This window comes from Epargyreus clarus, unplaced genomic scaffold (assembly GCF_041222505.1).
Source record: "Epargyreus clarus isolate Ecla_fem2 unplaced genomic scaffold, WU_Ecla_fem_2.2 ptg000005l, whole genome shotgun sequence".
In the NCBI taxonomy this organism is placed as follows: domain Eukaryota; kingdom Metazoa; phylum Arthropoda; class Insecta; order Lepidoptera; family Hesperiidae; genus Epargyreus; species Epargyreus clarus.
In genome coordinates, this window is record NW_027332213.1 from 2,821,550 (window position 1) to 2,840,492 (window position 18,943).

At 37.8% G+C, this 18,943-nt stretch overlaps 2 protein-coding genes across 14 annotated transcripts in view; one reads left to right on the forward strand and one right to left on the reverse strand.

The window, feature by feature from the left end:
- The first annotated feature begins 22 nt into the window (after nucleotides 1–22).
- On the forward strand, nucleotides 23–4,849 carry LOC140757932 (alpha-2-macroglobulin receptor-associated protein). The gene is made up of 7 exons (XM_073093847.1): nucleotides 23–370; nucleotides 709–918; nucleotides 1,639–1,852; nucleotides 2,148–2,315; nucleotides 2,601–2,698; nucleotides 3,068–3,157; nucleotides 3,820–4,849. The coding sequence occupies exons 1-7, from the start codon at nucleotides 182–184 to the stop codon at nucleotides 3,949–3,951; spliced, it is 1,101 nt and encodes a 366-aa protein (XP_072949948.1). The 5' UTR covers nucleotides 23–181; the 3' UTR covers nucleotides 3,952–4,849.
- A 326-nt stretch (nucleotides 4,850–5,175) lies between these two features.
- LOC140757931 (ankyrin repeat domain-containing protein 17) overlaps nucleotides 5,176–18,943 on the reverse strand; it is a 61,636-nt gene continuing 47,868 nt past the window's right edge. For 6 of the 13 annotated variants that reach the window (XM_073093844.1, XM_073093841.1, XM_073093842.1 and 3 more), the window contains 16 exons: nucleotides 17,806–17,961; nucleotides 16,670–16,795; nucleotides 15,211–15,360; nucleotides 14,482–14,635; nucleotides 13,596–13,707; nucleotides 12,746–12,975; nucleotides 12,103–12,354; nucleotides 11,631–11,720; nucleotides 11,237–11,359; nucleotides 10,569–10,776; nucleotides 10,186–10,274; nucleotides 9,608–9,793; nucleotides 9,023–9,133; nucleotides 6,888–7,082; nucleotides 6,231–6,503; nucleotides 5,176–5,928 (listed from right to left, as the gene is read on the reverse strand). In XM_073093844.1, coding sequence (XP_072949945.1) covers nucleotides 5,902–5,928; nucleotides 6,231–6,503; nucleotides 6,888–7,082; nucleotides 9,023–9,133; nucleotides 9,608–9,793; nucleotides 10,186–10,274; nucleotides 10,569–10,776; nucleotides 11,237–11,359; nucleotides 11,631–11,720; nucleotides 12,103–12,354; nucleotides 12,746–12,975; nucleotides 13,596–13,707; nucleotides 14,482–14,635; nucleotides 15,211–15,360; nucleotides 16,670–16,795; nucleotides 17,806–17,961 — 2,482 coding nt within the window. In that variant the 3' untranslated portion in view covers nucleotides 5,176–5,901. The remainder of the gene's footprint in view (nucleotides 5,929–6,230; nucleotides 6,504–6,887; nucleotides 7,083–9,022; nucleotides 9,134–9,607; nucleotides 9,794–10,185; nucleotides 10,275–10,568; nucleotides 10,777–11,236; nucleotides 11,360–11,630; nucleotides 11,721–12,102; nucleotides 12,355–12,745; nucleotides 12,976–13,595; nucleotides 13,708–14,481; nucleotides 14,636–15,210; nucleotides 15,361–16,669; nucleotides 16,796–17,805; nucleotides 17,962–18,943) is intronic. The other 7 variants (XM_073093846.1, XM_073093835.1, XM_073093838.1 and 4 more) reach the window with 6 other exon arrangements.

Genomic DNA, 18,943 nt, shown 5'->3' on the forward strand with positions numbered 1-18,943 from the left:
CAACTCTCACTGTCACTGTCAAGTGTCAACCTAATCCATGGAAATTGGTTGGCAAGTTGTCGCTCAATTCAACTTTGTATTTAAATATCGGGAAATATACCATATAGTTCATTAAAATATTATTTGCAAGATTTTTTTTTCCTAAGCAATTGTCTTTGTAGCTGTAGCATAAGTTTGCAAGATGCTATTGCCAAAGTTTACGATTCCTACATTTATAGTGTTCGCTATATTGTTATGCTGTGTTTTATGTGAAAATAAATATTCGAGGTCTGCTAATGAGAAAAAGATGAAAGATGATGTCAATTTCAAAACTTTGGAGAAACCTTTTCGTATGAATAAGTTGAATATGCTATGGAGTAAGGCACAACAGGTATGTTTTACATATCGCCGGGTATTTTTGTTAATCGATTTAAGATATTTACAATATTTTTAGCTTTTAAATTACTAATTAAAATATGAATTAGTAATTCAAATTGTAACATAAATATACCCAATTTCATGCGGTATGTTTTATGAAATTAAGAGGTACGCCCACAATAGTTCTATGACCTGTCTTGTTATCTTTTTCACCTCATGCCAAAACTTGATAAGAAATGAACTGATTGATGTTAATAAAACCAGATGTCCGTATCTGAGTCTACATTATAAACATTTTATTTTGTTAAATATTTTAACATGAAAGATAATACATTATCATATTTCTTCCAGCGTTTAGGTGAAACTAAGTTAAAGTCACTATTTAGTGACTTAATGATACAAGACAAGGAAGAGATTACATACAAAAGATTCAAGAGTGATGGGGGGGATAAGGAGGGACTGAAGGAGACAGAGCTGAGGCGGAAACTTACTACTATCATGAACAACTATGGTTTACGAGAACATTTTGAGGATGTATCTATGAAACAGAAGCATGAAAATGTAAGCTCTACAATTTGATTACTTTAGCAGATGGTTTGTTGAATCATTATTCAAAAGTTGAGATTATAGACTATGGTTTACACTACAGCTTGTTTTAGATTTATATCGCAACTATTCTTTAGATTTTTGTGTTACTTTGTAACATACATTTGCTTTGGTATATATGTGTCATAAATGTAGAGGAAAATATACAAAATTATAGATATTTCACAAGTCTTACATGACTCAAGTCTAAACTATAATTATTTTCCTCATCTTTTTTTAATATAGTTAAAATTTCTGAGAGTTGCTTTACTTTATCTATTTTATAGTTAGTTATAGTGTCACATGAGTAAAAATGGCTGCACCCTAACATGCTGTCTGTTTGCCATCGCCAGACATTGTGTTCAGTAAAACTGAACATCACCTTTGAAAGATATATAAAAACTTTAGGTATGTAACAAGATGTTTTATGGTGTTACAATCTGTTTCTTATATATAACAACCTTTTGCCCGCGGCTTTGCTCGCGTTACGAAGTGATAATATTAACTAAGAAGATTTATACAAACTTTCATAGTAGAATTGATCAAAATCCTTTCTTAGCGGATGCCTACGTCATAACATCTACCTGCATGCCAAATTTCAGCCCGATCCGTTCAGTGGTTTGGGCTATGCGTTGATAGATCACTATCACCTTTGAGTTATATATATTTAAGATTACATTATTATTGAATTTGCAGATTCATAATGAAGCATCTGATTCACACATAAACAAAAGCTTGTTCAAAGATAAGAAACTGAACATGCTGTGGCAAAAGGCAGAGTCATCAGGATTCACCAGTGAAGAGTTAGCAGCTTTGAAGGAAGAGTTTGTGCATCATCAGGAGAAGATTGATCAGTACTATGACTTGCTTGAAAAGGTGGACAAAGGAGAAGATATTGAGGGCTATAAAAGTATGTTAATTTTAATCAATGTAATGTTGATTTTCTGCTAGTTGGTAACATGGTATATATGGCAATAATTTACCGTTTTTTATTAGGTTTGCTATTGTTTATTGGTGTCATAATATTGCTACTAATAAGAGCAGGTGCATACCGCGGCGCCGCAACAGCGGGACGTACGTGCGTACTATTAATAAAAATGAACATCTAGTCTTGCAAATTGTAAGTGCTGGAACACACAGCATGATGTTCTATGAATATATGTATGTAAAACACCAGAGTACATTTTAGAATAATGTTGTTTCAGATGCAGTGAATGAAGAGGAATTGGAAAAGTTTAATGAAATCAGATCCATGCCAGATGAAGGCAATGAAGGCCTGTCCCATGATTTCATTGGAAAGGCCAACTTAGTTCGTGATAAACATAGGGACTTGCGTGATGGATATGACAAATTAATGAGAGTTGCTTCACGAGGTAATTAAAAAACAAAGAATTTTAATGCTAAATAAGGGTAATAGTCAAGTTATGACTACAATAATTTTCATGTGTCACTGAAACATACGTGTACAACAAAAATTAGTTTATATTTTATGTAGCTTGGTAAATTTTAACTTAAAAATTTTGAGTTTTCGTCAAACTGAAGCATGTCTATTTGTTAAACATGTAATCAAGTAATGTTTTAGTGATTGTACAAGTAATTTAGATAAAAAAACTATCAATAGAATTAGTAAATCCTGTAACATTATATCTCTTTGTCAGGTCCAAACAACAGAGAGTTTATAGAGCCTAAAGTACAAGGTCTGTGGCGTTTGGCAGTTGCAGGCAACTTTACAGTTGATGAACTGGAATCCTTGAAGGTATATAACTTTTTTCATCATTACTCAAATATTATGTAATATGTAGTATTTCATGGATTTCATTGATGCATTCTAAATAGGATAGTATTTTTAGTAGGAATGAAGTTCAATAAGACCTCATATAGTAGCTTATGTAAAAAAGTTATTACTTGGAACCTCTACATCACATGTTTTGAACCATTATTAACTTGTAATATGCAGATAACACATTATTTTAATTTATTCAGACAGCATGTAATAAGAGTTATGTTAATAAGAATTTATCATGAGTCACTATATCATACTCTCATGAGTATATGTAATATGTAAACAAAGTAATGAAACATGTTTTATCACGTTCCAATATTGTTATTGTAATATTGTTGGCAGGTGGAGCTTCAGCACTATGAAAACCGGTTGCTAAAACTGCGCACTCTGCAGGCAGATCATGTAAGCAACCTAAACAAGCATCATAGTAAGGTAGTTATAGCAATCACACTTTTTGTTTTTTGTTTTTGCTTCTTGATTTATTCTGTATCAATAAATTTTATTATTGAACATTCTCCAAAAGTCGGAAATTATATTCATAAGTAATGAATTTATTCATTAAGAATTTGTTTTATACTCATTTCTTAGTCTTAAGCCGGGTATCCGCTATTTTCGCGAAATAAATGTGCTCAGCGCATCTGCAACCGCTCTAATGAAAACGGTAAGCATATCTCCCTAAGAAACACGCGTGCTTCACAGTCCTCTTGTGAACGTTGAGCGAACACTTCGTAATTAGTGGCTAGTGCCGCATTTATTTTATTTTATTTTCTCGTCGAAGATTTATAGAAGCTCTCCTCGCTTTTAGGTACCCACTGAGAGGAGCAGTTGCAGGATCGTGGAGCGTAGAGGTTCGCGAACATAGTGGATACCCGGCTTTAGACCCCTTTTTTGTCTTTGAAATTTAGAACAGTGAAGATATTTTACTCCCCTCAATCTACAATAATGTACATAAATACTAGATGTAAATTTACCGATTTTGTTTGCTTTTTTGCATTTTTTATTCATCTTTCATGCATTTTGATTCACATTAACTGAAATGTTGCGAAACAGTTGTGTACGATTAAAATTATGTAATTATGTGTATCAAAACGTAGGTGGCCGCAGCAGGCGACAAGATGGACATGTTCGCCGACCAACAGCAGCAGATCAAGAAGCACACGCGCAAGGTGGAGAAGATGCACGAACACCTCGAGACCAAGATACTTGAACGGCACACGGAATTGTAACGCTGCAGCTGCATTCTGTCCATTCTTCTACGAGAGTGACATGATTTGAAGGTGGATCTGGATATAGGATACTCTAGAATGTATAGTTTCTAGTGTAATGTAAGGTATGAAGCTGTTCTACATATTTATTTTTTAAATCCATAGTCCATAGTAAATCATCACAATGAAATCCAAACCATAACAAGAATATGTCTTTTTGTTACTTTATGACGTTGGATTTGATAGAGCCAAGCTGACCGATAATTTTATATGATTGTGTTAAAAAACAGCTGTGACGATATTATTGATAGCACATGCATTTATCATATTTAGACTACATGGTACATTTCCATGCCTGGTACATTTCCATGCCTAGAAATTGTATATTGATTTATGGCAGCTACATATGGTACATAGTTGTAAGTTATGTTTAAGTTCTATTCCATTTCTTATTGGCGCAGTGTGGTTCATGCCCCAAGATTGCCCTGGAGACTTTGCCACTAAGATTCTATCTGCATACAGCCAGTGCATTTCATAGTTAATTGTTAAGTTTAATATTTTTGGGTGTTTGTTGTAATATTATAAATAATGAGCCAAAGAACTGTTGTAAGCATCAAGCATCAGCATCGGCATAAATTATTTTTTGCACAAAATATGTTTTATCTATTTTCTTCTTTCAGTTATGTCCGTCAATGTTTTAATATAAACTCATATAGACTTAATTTGTTTTGTAAACTATTTATTAGTCCTATATTTTGATATATTTGTATCATGAATATTCAAGCACCCAACTAGTGTTATGTGAACGATAATAATATTTTAGTACAATATTCTGAATATTACAAAATCATATCTAATATATTTTTACTGAAAATAAAATGAATCTCAATATTCTAATAAAGGTTTTTTCTTTCGGAAATGTTTCTTATTTTTGGAATGAAAGATTTACGACTTTGTTCTTGTCTATAAAATTTCTCAAAACGTTTATTCACCAGCCTTACTTAACATCGTACATTATTTCTAACATATATCTTGAATTTACACCTAGACATATATAGGACTTTGTGGGTGTGATAGTTCTTGCGATTAAATGACGCCAGGAAGTGACCTTACCGTCCGCCCCATAACCCTCTGCTGTACTTACTGTTCATGGTGCTTATAGCCAATTTAACATGATAAAGGAGTCCTCAACGTCTGTCCAATAAGAGTTGAATGCTAGAGGGCCTATTCAAGAACACACTCATGATACTTTGACAACGGTTTATTTGCCTAGAACTTACCGCATATCCTGTTTAATCATATTCGAGACAATGTAAGTTCTCAGTAATAATTTACTTATAAATATACACATTACCCAAATAAACCTATTAAAAAAAGAAATAATTGAAAAAACAGGTGGTATTATTAAAAACACCAGTGGATACAGTGCATCAATATATGATATTTAATCTTCATGTACAAGCAAATTTATTAATACACGTTTAATAATCCGTCACGGCTTGCGAGCGTATCCATCATCGAAATTAATATCGTATTATGCCATTATATAGTGTAAAATATGTATATAATACGCGGGCGCGGCGGCCCGCAAGGCAACGCAAAACACTCAGCGGCGTCGGAATCACATTCCAAGCTACCTACTATTACACCTTTACGCGTATATCTACATCAGATGAAACGGCGCCGACTATAACAACTATAATTCGTCTAATCGCGGTCGCGAGCGGCAGTAACAAATAAAACTACATCCGGCTCCCCACGAGGTTCATTATAATGAATCGTTTAATGCTCACTTCAGTCGATCGTACAGTATAAGTAGTTCTCTTCTCGATAGGACATTTTCTCTATTATGTATATAGATACTCTGTATAATATAATCTTTCTCACTAATATCTACACCGTTTCCAAGGGTTACAATTATATATAATCCTGGCGGGCCGGCGCGCTATCGGTCGGCAGTGCTCCGGCGCTCTAGTGGCTCCATTTGCTCCAAGTTTGCTGCAACAAAGTACACATTACATTATCTTACTTGTCAATGTTCACTTATAAAATATGGGACATTTCATAGTGTGAATGGGATTATATGGAGCTGTCACACTCGCACAATATTTTCGATAGAACGGAAAAGAAAATTAAATTCATCTATTAATGTCGATATACACTTGTATCAATTCCTTATTATAATCCTAAAAAATCTAGTAGATTGTTAGGTATGGTAACGAGTGCAATGATCTAACACTAGTCGGTGCAGTTCTTATAAACGCTAAAGTTAATAAATGGTACGGTGTCATATCGTTTACCTGCTTGTTTACCTGTTTGTCGGGTGTGTGGTGCGGCTGCTGGTCCCAGTGGTGGTGGTCTGTAGGCACGGGCTGCAGGTAGTGCAGCGGCAGCGTGTGCATGAGTGAGAGAGCCGCCGCGGTCGCCGCGCCGCCGCCGCCGTACGCCTCGCCCACGCCCACGCCCACGTTGCCCACGCCGCCCACGCCCGACGACACGCCGCTCACGCTGCCGACGCCCACGTGGCCGCTGCCCACGCTCACGCCGACACCACTCATTCCGCTTACTCCTTGCTGTGATAACAATCAAATTATGATAAAATCTTTCTTACCAAATATTTTTATAACCAACTTTGACATGAACAATTTAAACATGTGTGAAGTTCAAAACCGTTACTTGTAAAACAGACAACCATAATTTACGCTTTAGCATTGTATATTCCGGCCGCCACACGCATGTGTGTGACGTGACGCTCAACAACATATTATTTACGCAAATCTTGAATAAAATACAACGGCCTGCGGCAAAACGCAGGCTCTGTTTCACCACTACTAGAAACTCTGAACAACACAACACGCCGCCACATCGCAGCGTCAGCATCCTATCGGTAGCTTATGGTTCACAGAGAAGAGAAAATACTACCAAATCAATTAAAACGCTCCATAAACGAGACATACCTGGTATCTGTCATGATCGGTGCGGTGCGGCCAGTCGTCGGGCGCGTTCAGTTTCCAGGCGCGCTCGGTGCCGATGGGGCGCGGCTTGCGCTCCTCCTCCTCGCCGCCGGCCGCGCCCCAGCCGCCCACGCCCACGCCGGACGTGTTCACGCCCATGCCCACGCCGCGCTCCAGCAGCGACTGGAAACAGTCGTTCTGTTTCTTGTTATTACATTTGATTTTCTACTACTGCTGTTTTTGTGTAAATATTTGACTATAGTCGAAACGGTTTTGAAGGTGGTAGAACCCTTGGTGTTCGACTCAATCGGCACCACCGCCACACCTATTTCTACCTAATAACAGCAGTGTTAAGCGATGCTGTGTTCCGGTATGAAGGATGTGGTAAGGGAGACAGACTTTTCCGAGGCATTCCAGCTTAGTCCTCAGGGGTAGCGGCGCATCTGTGGCCGACCTCAGGTAGGAATATCTAATCCAATCTGGGGTTAATTACAGATGTCCATGGGTGGTAGTAGCCACTTACCATCAGGTGGACTGTATGCTCGTCTGCTACTCCATATTATAAATAAAAAAACGGTGTTATGCTTTTGAGTATTTTTCATGTCAAGTTTACTATTATTTTTACGTTTATTACATTTACTTGCACTGGAATTATTGGTTATTATTTCTAAATAAATATATAGGCGTATTTCTTTAAGGGACCTCTGCAATATCTTGATATGTAGTGTAATATTCTGAGGCTATGTGTAATCATAAGTACGTCATAATGTTTTAACTTTTACTATATATTGTTGTACAATGTAATGTCAATGCCAAACGGACTATAGTCAAATAGTACATTACGATACGCGTGGCCAAAGTAGCCTATTTTTTCACGGCGTGAAGTTAGCGCCCGAGCGCAGCGAGGGTGCTAAACGCCGTGCAGATAATAGGCTACTTTTGTCACAAGTATCGTATACTATTTTATAGCTCGTGTGACATAAACCCGCTTATACTTGTGAAGAAATATGAAAAAATATGATAATTATTTTGAAACTTATAAATGATCGAAACTAAAAATTATGAACTAAAAAAGCAATAAAAATGTGACTCAACCAAAACCATTGAAATTTAGAAAATTTAGTAATTATTCTGCACTTGTGATAAAGACAAATCTAACACCACACAGACGTCGAAATCTATCAAGCCATTTAGGCTACATACAGGCGTATTAAAGAAACATATGATAAGCAATCACATAATGTACTAATACATAACTAATGCTAGTGACACAGTAGAAAATCGATTATCCGGACCTTAGTTATAAATATTCGCGATTGTTCGGATTGTGAAACGTGAACAAGTAACTTTGTAATAACCCTTACAGATCAGCGACATTTTGTGTGCCTTGTGCATTTAAATTCCGGAAAGTCGCCAAATCGCAACAAAATAGTTACTATAAAAAACAAAAACCCGATTGCTAAAAATATAACCTATGTTATCGCCACAATTTAGACGAATTCAGCGACACATCATGTATCAAAATTAATGAAGTTGTTTGAGTTTGCCAAAGAATGAAAAATACATACGTAACAAACATATAGTCGAAAAAAATCACCTTTCTAAATCGGTTTTATAGCTTTTCTTCATAAACTCAATTATCCAAATTTTCGATAATCCGAATGCCACAAATACGACAACAAATAGGTCGCTTAGTCGAGATTCTACTGGAGTAGTATTATGGCTAATTTTGATAACGATTCCTAATTTAAATATCTCCTACTATGGTGTGTAGCGAAAATAATACAAACACAGTCAAAACAAACAATAAAATTCGATAAAGCCCAATAGTTAGTCTTATAGTGATGCTATTGCTTAGTATGTACACAATGGCAAAAACATTTATAAATACGTCCAAAATAAAATAGTAGCATAATTATAGCTTTAAACAAAATACTCATTACTCACTTTAAGTTTTAAATTGCATTTAAAAGTATGAAACGTTCATAGCGATGTTAATTTTTTACAAATGTGAGGGTAGTGTACTGACATTAATACAGTGTAAAAATCGGCTACTTTGGACACAGAAATGCGAGGCTAAAATGCGGGTTTAGGTCACAGAGTGCTATAAAATATATAAAACATCAGTAAATAGTTACCTGGTAAGGATGATGTTGTTGCGGTGGCGGGTGCGACATCGGCTTAGTCTGCTGCTGGTACGACATCAGCAGCGAGCTCAGGTTGCCGGAGTTGCCGCCGCCAGAGAATAGCTGGACAAACGTACATCGGTTTTATTCCATATTTATAACATGTCATTACGTCAAACAGATTTGAACGACTAGCAGCGATACCTATGGACATCTAAAACAGCTTCAAAGTACTTAATACTTAAGATGAATCACAGATGCTAATTACAATTGCTATTCTAATACATTCTTCACACCAAAAATCATCACCAGTATATTTAAATAAATATGCAAATGCAGATGATTATATTGGAAAGCACTGATAGATTTGAAATTTAAACGCAAGATGACACAGAAAATTGTACCTTCAGGAACAAAGTAACATGATATATTCAATATTTACTCTAAAAATCTTACTATTGTTTAAAAAAAATAGAAGTGTGAACGACTCAAACCCTGCAAGATATATAGTTATGTGTAAGTGTGTATGTGTGCGCGCGCGCGTGGGAGCTTATGCGTTTGTGTGTGTGTGTGTACGTTACGGTGTCGCCCTCATACCTGCGAGTGCTTGTGCTGATTGTGGTGCAGCAGCGGGTGGCGCTGCGCGAAGTCGGGCGCGCGCGGGTTGAGGCGCGAGACGCCCTCGACGCCCACGTAGCCGAGCCCCAGCGACGACGCGCCCATGCCGGACACGCCGCCCACGCTGCCCACACCCGACACGCCGCCCACGTTCGACATCGATACCTGCGTGAAGTACATCACTTTTTATGACAACTGTACGAGCTATCACATTGTACATGATATGCACGTACATGTGTATTGCGTACACATTTTCATTATTTAAAATAAGCATTTTATTTAGTAAAATTTATTGTTAAAACTGCACTCGTTGGGTTTAGTCATTTTTAACCCTCAAAACTGGACACACATTACAACACAAAATGGACACACAATGGGAAAAATTATGGGAGAAAAATCCAAAGTCATAATCAAAATCTACTGTCATAAACATAGTTAATATTGAGTCTCATCTAACTTATTAATTTTTCACAATCTTAAATGGTATATAATACTGATCACTTCACTTTATAACACTTGAAAAGTGTAATTATACAAAAAAAAAAATTGAATCTTACCATCATATTATGTCCATTGCGTGAATTATCCTGGTACATAGGTCCATTCCGGGAAAGGCCACTCATATCCATGGCGTTAACTGTATTACCTAAAAATAAACACAAACATACTAATTGAGTCACCAATATTCATAGTTATTCTGTAGCACGAATAACCATTTATCCCATAATTTACGAGAAAGACTATAAACAGACAATTCACTAAATTTTCATATAAGTCCAACTGATTTAGTGATAAAATGATCCAATTCTTGTCTGGAAAATTTTTAGACCAATATGTATCTAGAATTATTTTGTCCAAGAACGTAAATAATATGGTTCTGTATTAATTGACGAATTAACGGCATAATATTGGTAAAAACGGAGACAAGTGAACCGCTCACCCATAGTCTGTTGCTGATGTTGCTGGTGGGCGTTCGAGTGCTGGTGCTGGTGTTGCTGGTGCTGCTGGTGCTGCGGCGGGCCGATGGGCAGCGGCGTGTGGTAGGGCGGCGGCGGCGGCGGCGGCGTGGAGCCGTGCGACGACGTGCGCGAGCACGGCGAGCACCCGCCCCCGCCACCGCGGTACCCGGGCGCCTTGTTCGCGTCCACCTTTACAATAAATAATGACTCTTTATTGATTCGGGATCGAGCAAAATTGTGGAACCTTGTTATAGCACCTATATTTTGTAAACACTTGAAGTATTTATCTGTGATGATTCATGACACTGCCGTGTTACAGACAGATAGAAAATAGAACCTTAGCAATAGGCTTTTTGTTATGAAATGCTACTTAAAAATTAATGTATAACGAAATTAGTAACTTTCATAACATAACTTTTATGCTGTATGTAGTTTGTTTCCTAGAACTGAGCGCATTCAGTCCGTCCTGATGCTATAAATAAATTACAAGTCCACAAGTGTCCAATGTGTCCATGGCCGATAGGCTACATATTGTAAAGCTGCTTTCACTACAAAAATATGACGACTAAAACAATGTTTGTTTCCGAATATCATACAGCCTACTTTATCCTAGCCAGTTTTAGCCCGTTCCCTAAGGCTGGGTACCCACCTGCGGCGGCGGCGGGTCCACGTTGTGGTCGGCGGCGCCCCACACGGCGGCGGCGGCGCCCGACACGTCCTTGAACAGCGAGTACTGCTGCGCGCCCCCGCCTGAGGCCACGCCCACACTCGACTAGAATCGTACGGGAATCGTTAGATACGTAAACATTCGTGCAGAAGTCAGTAACGCCGTCTACACTCAAATCTTACATTAACATTCCTCTACTCAGGAAGTACTCAGACATGGAAGATATTTAAATTTTCATCTATGAGAATGAGACGATTCTCGATTATATGATTATCCACTTCTGTATGTATGTTTTCAAACAAAACATATCAGTCTGTGATGCAATAAATATTGTGTTTTGCAGATTATTTATGATCTAATTTATACAATGACTCACCTGTGGTGTAGTATTAATATGGAGGGCAGTAGAAGTATTCACTGGGATATCGTCATTACCGCTCCAAGAGTTTGAATTATCTGGGCTTAGCTGTGAACAAAATTACAAGTTTGAATTTCTTACGCATATTGTTCTAACAATTTCTAAACTCGTTCATCTATCTTTGCAGTAAGCAATGACGTTAATATCATCATGGGTACTTTTTTTGACGTTAGGTAATTCGCCAATGCATTTTCGCTAGGTTTGACACAAACATAATCTTCGTAGCATCTGTACGCGTAAGAATCAATTTACAGCAGAGAGCAGAGACTAAATACAAAAGGATTGCGTTGTCGCTACTATAGGGTTCGGCCCGCGACGGTAATAATAAACGTCCAATAGGTTTCGGATGTACTTTATTACTCACCCTTTTACAATAGGTGTCAAGCTTAAATACTACTTACATCTTACTCTACACTACCAAACAACTGACCTGCAGCGTATGATCGAGGGTCCTCGCGGGCCTGTCCTCCTCGAGCTTGTGCTGCGCGGGTGGCGCGTGCGGCGGTGCAGCATGCTGCGGAGCGGCGTGGGGCGGAGCGGAGTGCGGCGGGGCGGAGTGCGGCGGGGCGGCGGGCGGCGAGTCGGCCGCCTTGCGCGGGGACGCCGCGGCGCACGCGGCCGGCGACGGCGGCGCCAGGCTCACCGCCGCCGCGCTGCTCGTCACCACCTGCGGGACCACGAACTGCGACCCATCATTATAGAGAACGTTCCACAAACTGTTTCAATATATGCGTTTTATCGTATATAAAACGCATAGATTCAAGCAAAATGAAGTTTTATGTTTTAGCATTATCATTATTACTAATTTAACAATTTGTTTACTTCGTTTATAGGTTGAATTCTTATTAATAATTATTGTTTAATATTAAATATTCATAAGCGCGAAGTTGATAATTGTTAGCTAAAACGTAAAAATAAATATTATCAAAAGTTTTCGATATTAACAATTTATAAACACCATTGTTTTTCATCAATCTTATGTTACTTTGTTGCTCATAAACAACTATATTAGCGTTTTATCTTAGAACTATATTTATTCTCAGAGCTATAAAACAGTTCATTATAATACATACCTGTGGCGGCTTGGTGGGTTTAGCTTCGGCGCTGGGTGTGGCAGTGAGTTTCGCGGCGAACGTGTGGGAACGTGCGCCGACAATGGCGCCCGTGTACGACAGCGCCTTCGCCACGCCGCTGCCCACCACGCTGCCCACTGTGGGGGCGCTGGGCGCGTTGCTGCTCGGCGCGGTGCCCACGATCGGGGTGCTCGCTGTGCGCTTCTCGGCGACGGTCACTGAATCGGAAACTACATATTTTATTTATAGTTTCATTTTATGAATAGAACACCCTAGAGATATGGGTCTTTATTGAAATAAGGCGAAGATTTTTATAAAGCTTTTCAACTTATTCTTAGGTTCTAATGTAAGCTTCTATTTGATGTGGTATTTAATTTAAAGGTGTTTAGGCAGCACTAGTCTGCTTGATTCTTCAATATTAAGATTCAGGTATATATCATTGTAGTATAAGCAATAATAATTAGACGAACGATAATACATATATACTAATTGGACATAAGAAAATCATTATAATAATTTCACCACTTTTTACGACGTGATATTAAATGTTTAAAACGCTTGTTAAATACTATCTATATGTGCTAAATACTATCTTCCCATGTGTGTAAGTGACGTAAAATCTAGTAATATTTCATCTACACTAATATTATAAAGAGGAGAACTTTGTTCGTTTGTTTGATCGTAATGAATAGGCTCAAAAACTACTGGACCGATTTTAAAAATTCTTTGACCATTCGAAACCTACATTATCCACGAGTAACATAGGCTATTATTTTATATGAAACATATTTGATAAATAGTTTTGGAGGCGGTACAAAGTTTGCCACGTCAGCTAGTAGAGGATACGCACCTTGGTGTGTCTGCAGGCGTGCGGGCGGCGCGCGCGCGGCGGCGTGCTGCTTGGCGGGCGCGCGGCTCGGCGGCGTCGCGCGGCTGCTGGCGCTCGCGCTCGCCGCCGCCTGCTGCACCGCACACACCACACATATTGTATTATCACATTACATTTTAAATTAAATATAGTTTAAAAAACTAAAAAAAAAACACGCTCTAACAGTTATTGAAACTAAAAAGCAATAATTGTTGCAATCTAGTAAATTAGCGATGAACATTCTCTAAGGCGCTCGAACAATCTCGCCTCGAAAATCGTTAATCCTGAGGATGTTGATAAGGACAACGGTACAAAATTATTAAAATCGTGTAGTCATCGGTTATTGATAATTCTTCAAAATTTTAAATTAAACTGGACGTTCAAAGTAGATAGAAATCGGGTTCTAAGATTCCGTTACATAGTTAGATACATACCTACAACCCAAGCTAATAAAAGCGTGTTAAAAAATAAACACTTAGTCTCTATAAGTATTTAACCATACGATACGAATTCTGTCAATTTGTGTACACGATTGCGGATCATACTTTCAGATACAAGCAAATTCGGATAAATGTTTATTTTGTTGTAGAATATAAATTTATGCTAATATAATTTAAAAAACCTATATTTTAAATAGTTCTGTGGGACACATTAATAATGGAAAACTATTGCTTATAATTACTAAAACATATTCCACCTATTCTCGTCTCTAATATCTCCAATCTATAAAAAAATACTTGTATATAAATACGTATATAAAAATGATAATATACGGCAATTGGTACATGATGATTTTAAAAATATATTCATATAAAAGTTTTTAACGTTATTTATAAAAGTATGTTATTGAAATGTTATTGTAAATTACCTTAGTGGGCGGCTGCTTGGGCGGCTTGGGCGCGGGCGGCGGCTGCGGCGGCGGCAACTTGGCGCGCGGCAGCAGCTGCGCGATGTCCGCCTCGGGGTCGCGGATCATCGCCGCGATCAGGCTCGCCGCCTGCTTCGTCGCCTCCACGCCGCCCCTGGACATAATCACGAATTATTGTGATTTTAAAATTATTTATTGACGAAAACAGAAATCGTAATCCCGATAAAAGTCAAAACTCAACAAGGTGTATCGAGGCGAAATATCCGTGCCATATAAAAATTATTCTGCAAGGAACAAGGTAAAAGAAAGGCGAACGTTTAAGACTGGCAAAGAACGCCACTAGCCATCATATTAAAAGAATGTCAAAACTACCCAAGAAGTGGATAATTTTAACGATTGCATTTAATAATACTCTACATAGTTTTACGAATTATTAATATTCATTTTTTTTACAAATAACATGATATCTATTTTTTATTTGTAGAAAGATTGCTCATGAAGCTGGGAATAAATTACTGTTTTCTAAAACCGCCACACGCACAGAAGTTTATCGGATATAATAAACGTTAAAGCTCGTAAAAGTAGGCGCTCAGTTGAAGCCGCGTAAGTTTGGTTCGACCGGACGACATCAACCATCATGATCCAACGACGGTTCGTTATTGATGAACCTCTAAACCTGACAATCCCAATCATAAAGCATTATAGTATATATATAGAAGTGTTCCTCACTTGATGGTGATGATGCGTTCGCCCTGGCCCTTGCTCTGCTTGTCGACCTCGATGTGCGCGCCGGTGGCGGAGCGGATCGCGTTGATGTTGCTGCCGGCGCGACCGATCACGCGCGAGATCGCGTGCGACGCCACCGACACCTTCTTGCATCTGGACACACGATCATCACACTTGTTAGCACATATCCACATACATAAACATGTACGTTATTTGAAAAAGGGCGAATATAGTAGTACGACCGCGTCGTCGTCGAACATTAAAGTAATCATTATGTTTAAATTTTTCGGATTATGGTACACTGCTTTCAAGTTTTTTTATTTATTCTTTAAGTCTTTTAAATTGCGGTTTGTAAATATTTCATAATTCTACACGTACAATACTACAGTATTTTATGCTTGAACACTAAAACGCAGAGACATTTGCTTTATAATATTTGAGGTCAGCATTATATACAGATAACCAGCAATTTAATAACATTAACCTACAATTTACACGTTGATACATTATACCTCTTTCATCATAAAATATAATAAAATTCCTATGCAACTTAACAATACCACTTACCATACATGTATCCCTTGTTTTCTATTACATTATATTCCAAAATAAAAAGTAAAATATACGATTCGACGAGTAAATATATCCTAACGCGTAGATAATTTTCAAACGAGTGGGTAGAGTCCGCGCCAAACTGCTGGTCCGCTCTGAATATAGATACGAGTCGCGTCGCAATAGCAAATTGTAAATATTAGCGGGACGAAGACAGCGCGGGACCCCCCCGGAATCCGTCCGCTGCCCACTGTCGCCCACGGGTACATAGCTGCTTTAGTGTGCCCAAAAGGACAGTGGGTCGCAGAAAGAAATCTTGGTTGCGTAATATAAGAGAGTGGACAGGGATAGCGAGGGCTGCCCAACTATTTCGCCTCGCTAAAGATCGAAGGAAGTTTGCAGAATTGACGGCCAACCTTCGCTAGTCGGAGAGGCACTTTAAGAAGAAGAAGTGTGCCCTTACGTTGCTATGGAGTATATGCTTGTAGTTTTGTTCGACCGCATTGGCTCTCCTACTGACACCTGCGCGCATTAACTTCAAAGCGGACTTGAAGTTTGCCGCTGATTATACCAGTACGTAAATCAGATAAGAGTTATGTGAAGGTGGTAGAAGCCTTTGTGGTTCGACTTCGGCGGCACCACCGCCACACCTATTTCTGCCTAATAACAGCAGTGTTAGGCGCGTTTTGAAGGGTGTGGTAAGGACACATACTTTTCCGAGGCGTTCCAGTTTAGTCCTCAGGGGTAGCGGCGCATCTGTGGCCGACCTCAGGTAGGAATATCTAATCCTATCTGGGGTTAATTAAAGATGTCCATGGGCGGCAGTAGCCACTTACCATCAGGTGGACTGCATGCATGCTCGTCTGCTACTCCTATATTATTATAACAAAAAAAATGTCAGTTAACGTACCCAGGCTCGACGGTGGAGAGCGTTTGCACGCTGGACTTGCGCACGACCTCCTTCCAGCCCTCCTCGCGGCGCCCGCCCACGCAGCCGCCGCTCTTCGGGGACGTGCTCTTGCCCTCCGTTTCCCATCTAATCATTAAAACATTTATTAAGAGGCAATATTTTTATATAAATATTCTTTCAATCTATAGTTGATTCACTATTCATTATTTAGCATTAAGTCCGCCTGTTGTACCACAACTTTGTTTTGGTCAATAAAGTATAAATAAATAAATAAATATTCAAATGTTCATTGTACATATAAAGTATTTCAATCTCTTTAGAACTCATTTTTTGTAAAAATGTTTTTAATGTATTTAAAAACGTCTTTATACAGGGACTAAGTACCAAATTTATAAGTGCGTTTCAAATATATGTTTTATTCATTAAAAAAACAAAAATCCAAATGTGATCCAAAACGCCATGGCCGAAGCGCATATAAATCATATAATTTTTACAAGGTCTTAAAAAGCCTCAACATCAAAACTGGTCATGCAATATAATAATTAAGCTACACACATCGTTGTTAACTATTGAAAACTAAACACTACATGCTTCGTTTATACTTATTTGTATAGACACAATACGGTTTTACTGGAAATGCAAATGCAATGGGGAATGATATAATGTTGAAAAGGAAATAAAGACTCAGACTACGCAATATTACTGTTATTTTTTACTATCGCAGTGGAATAGTGAAATTTTAATTTTCTTTTATATATGTTTGATATATATTTTATTGGAACTTTGTTTTTAAAAACTACTGTACTTAACATTACACGTAGTATAAAGTGTCCATGTTCATGCATCGATAACCTGCCTTAAATAGGATCAGAACAATAACGACTGTTAGAATGTATTTACCAATACATTCTGTTATGAAGCATTTAGCTCAGACCCCAAACTTCGGGTATAGTATACTCAAAAGTAGCATAAAAGTTGATCAATACAAAGTCTACCAACTTTACTATACTATGTTGGAACTCCACAAAATATTTATGCCTTCTTGTGGCCAGTGACTTATGCGATTTGAAACCATACATATAGTGACATCACCATCACCCCATATGTAAAATGTACGTAGATGTTCACCAACTTACTGATTATTGTGCGTTTTTTTGTTTTTGTCTGTCGTGTCGACATCATCTTTGTCCACATTGTGCCTTGTGGATTCGAACACTTGACTCTTTCGGGAGTTATTCCCCAATTTGTTAGAGTTCTGTACTGTAATACTCTTTGCTTCCTCATCTGGTTTTCTGTAAAAATATTCACGCCTTTAACCCCCTGTATCCTTGTATTATATAACTTAAGACGATGTATAAACAAAAGTTGGAATTCCTTAGGAGTATTTCGTCTAATGATACCAGGAGGAGTCGGGAGAGTCCCGAAACCTTGCAATCTAGCATACTTGTTTAAATAAAGGATTTTTGATTTGATTTGATTTGAATGATGTTTACGTAAATAACTTCGTCGTTCTTGGAGGTTACGTAAAATAAACTCACAAAAGCATTACACAAACAAAACATTTTATAAGAACAGTATAAAATAAATAAAGCCAACCAACAGATTAACCGACCGATTAAATAAGCGCGCATGCCACTTACACAATCTATTTACAAATACAAAATGGCCACGCACAATTTACCAACCTTAAATAATTTATTCGATAATATAGATCATGAGGATTAAGAAAATAATTACACTAACTACGAGAAAGTTTCCTTGTAAAGTCAACAGTAACTACTCCAATATATTCAAATTATCATGCATTAATTTCGACATACATAAATATATCACAAGAAAATATTAGAACTGGATCTTTAGTCAGCAAAATTTAAAATAAATAATACACAATCACAAAAACAAACCAACATTCCAAATCACTTTCATACAAACACTATTATACATTGTAGAATTAAAGGCAAAGTAACCAAATAGACTCTCTGGCATGTTTTTGTTTGTTTAATATAGATTTGTCTGATTTAATTCATATAGGAGAATCTATGAATACAACCTTTTCAATTTGATAGTAAACTTGTGCCAACAATGGCACAGTGATGATAACATTGTATGACTTGCATAGTGATATGCCCAATATACGTAACTACTTATATAAAAGATGCACGCTTAACAGTCAACTGAGAGAAAGGTTGATTTCCATATCCATATTCCATGTATAAATGTACAATTTATATGACCCGGCACATCACTGGCCTTCCTACCAATGAGTCTATTGAT

Coding starts and splice junctions, on each gene's coding strand:
- LOC140757932 (XM_073093847.1), top strand. CDS start 182: ATGCTATTGCCAAAGTTTACGATTCCTACATTTATAGTGTTCGCTATA. Junction 371..708: donor TATGGAGTAAGGCACAACAG/GTATGTTTTACA, acceptor TATTTCTTCCAG/CGTTTAGGTGAAACTAAGTT. Junction 2,699..3,067: donor ATGAACTGGAATCCTTGAAG/GTATATAACTTT, acceptor TATTGTTGGCAG/GTGGAGCTTCAGCACTATGA.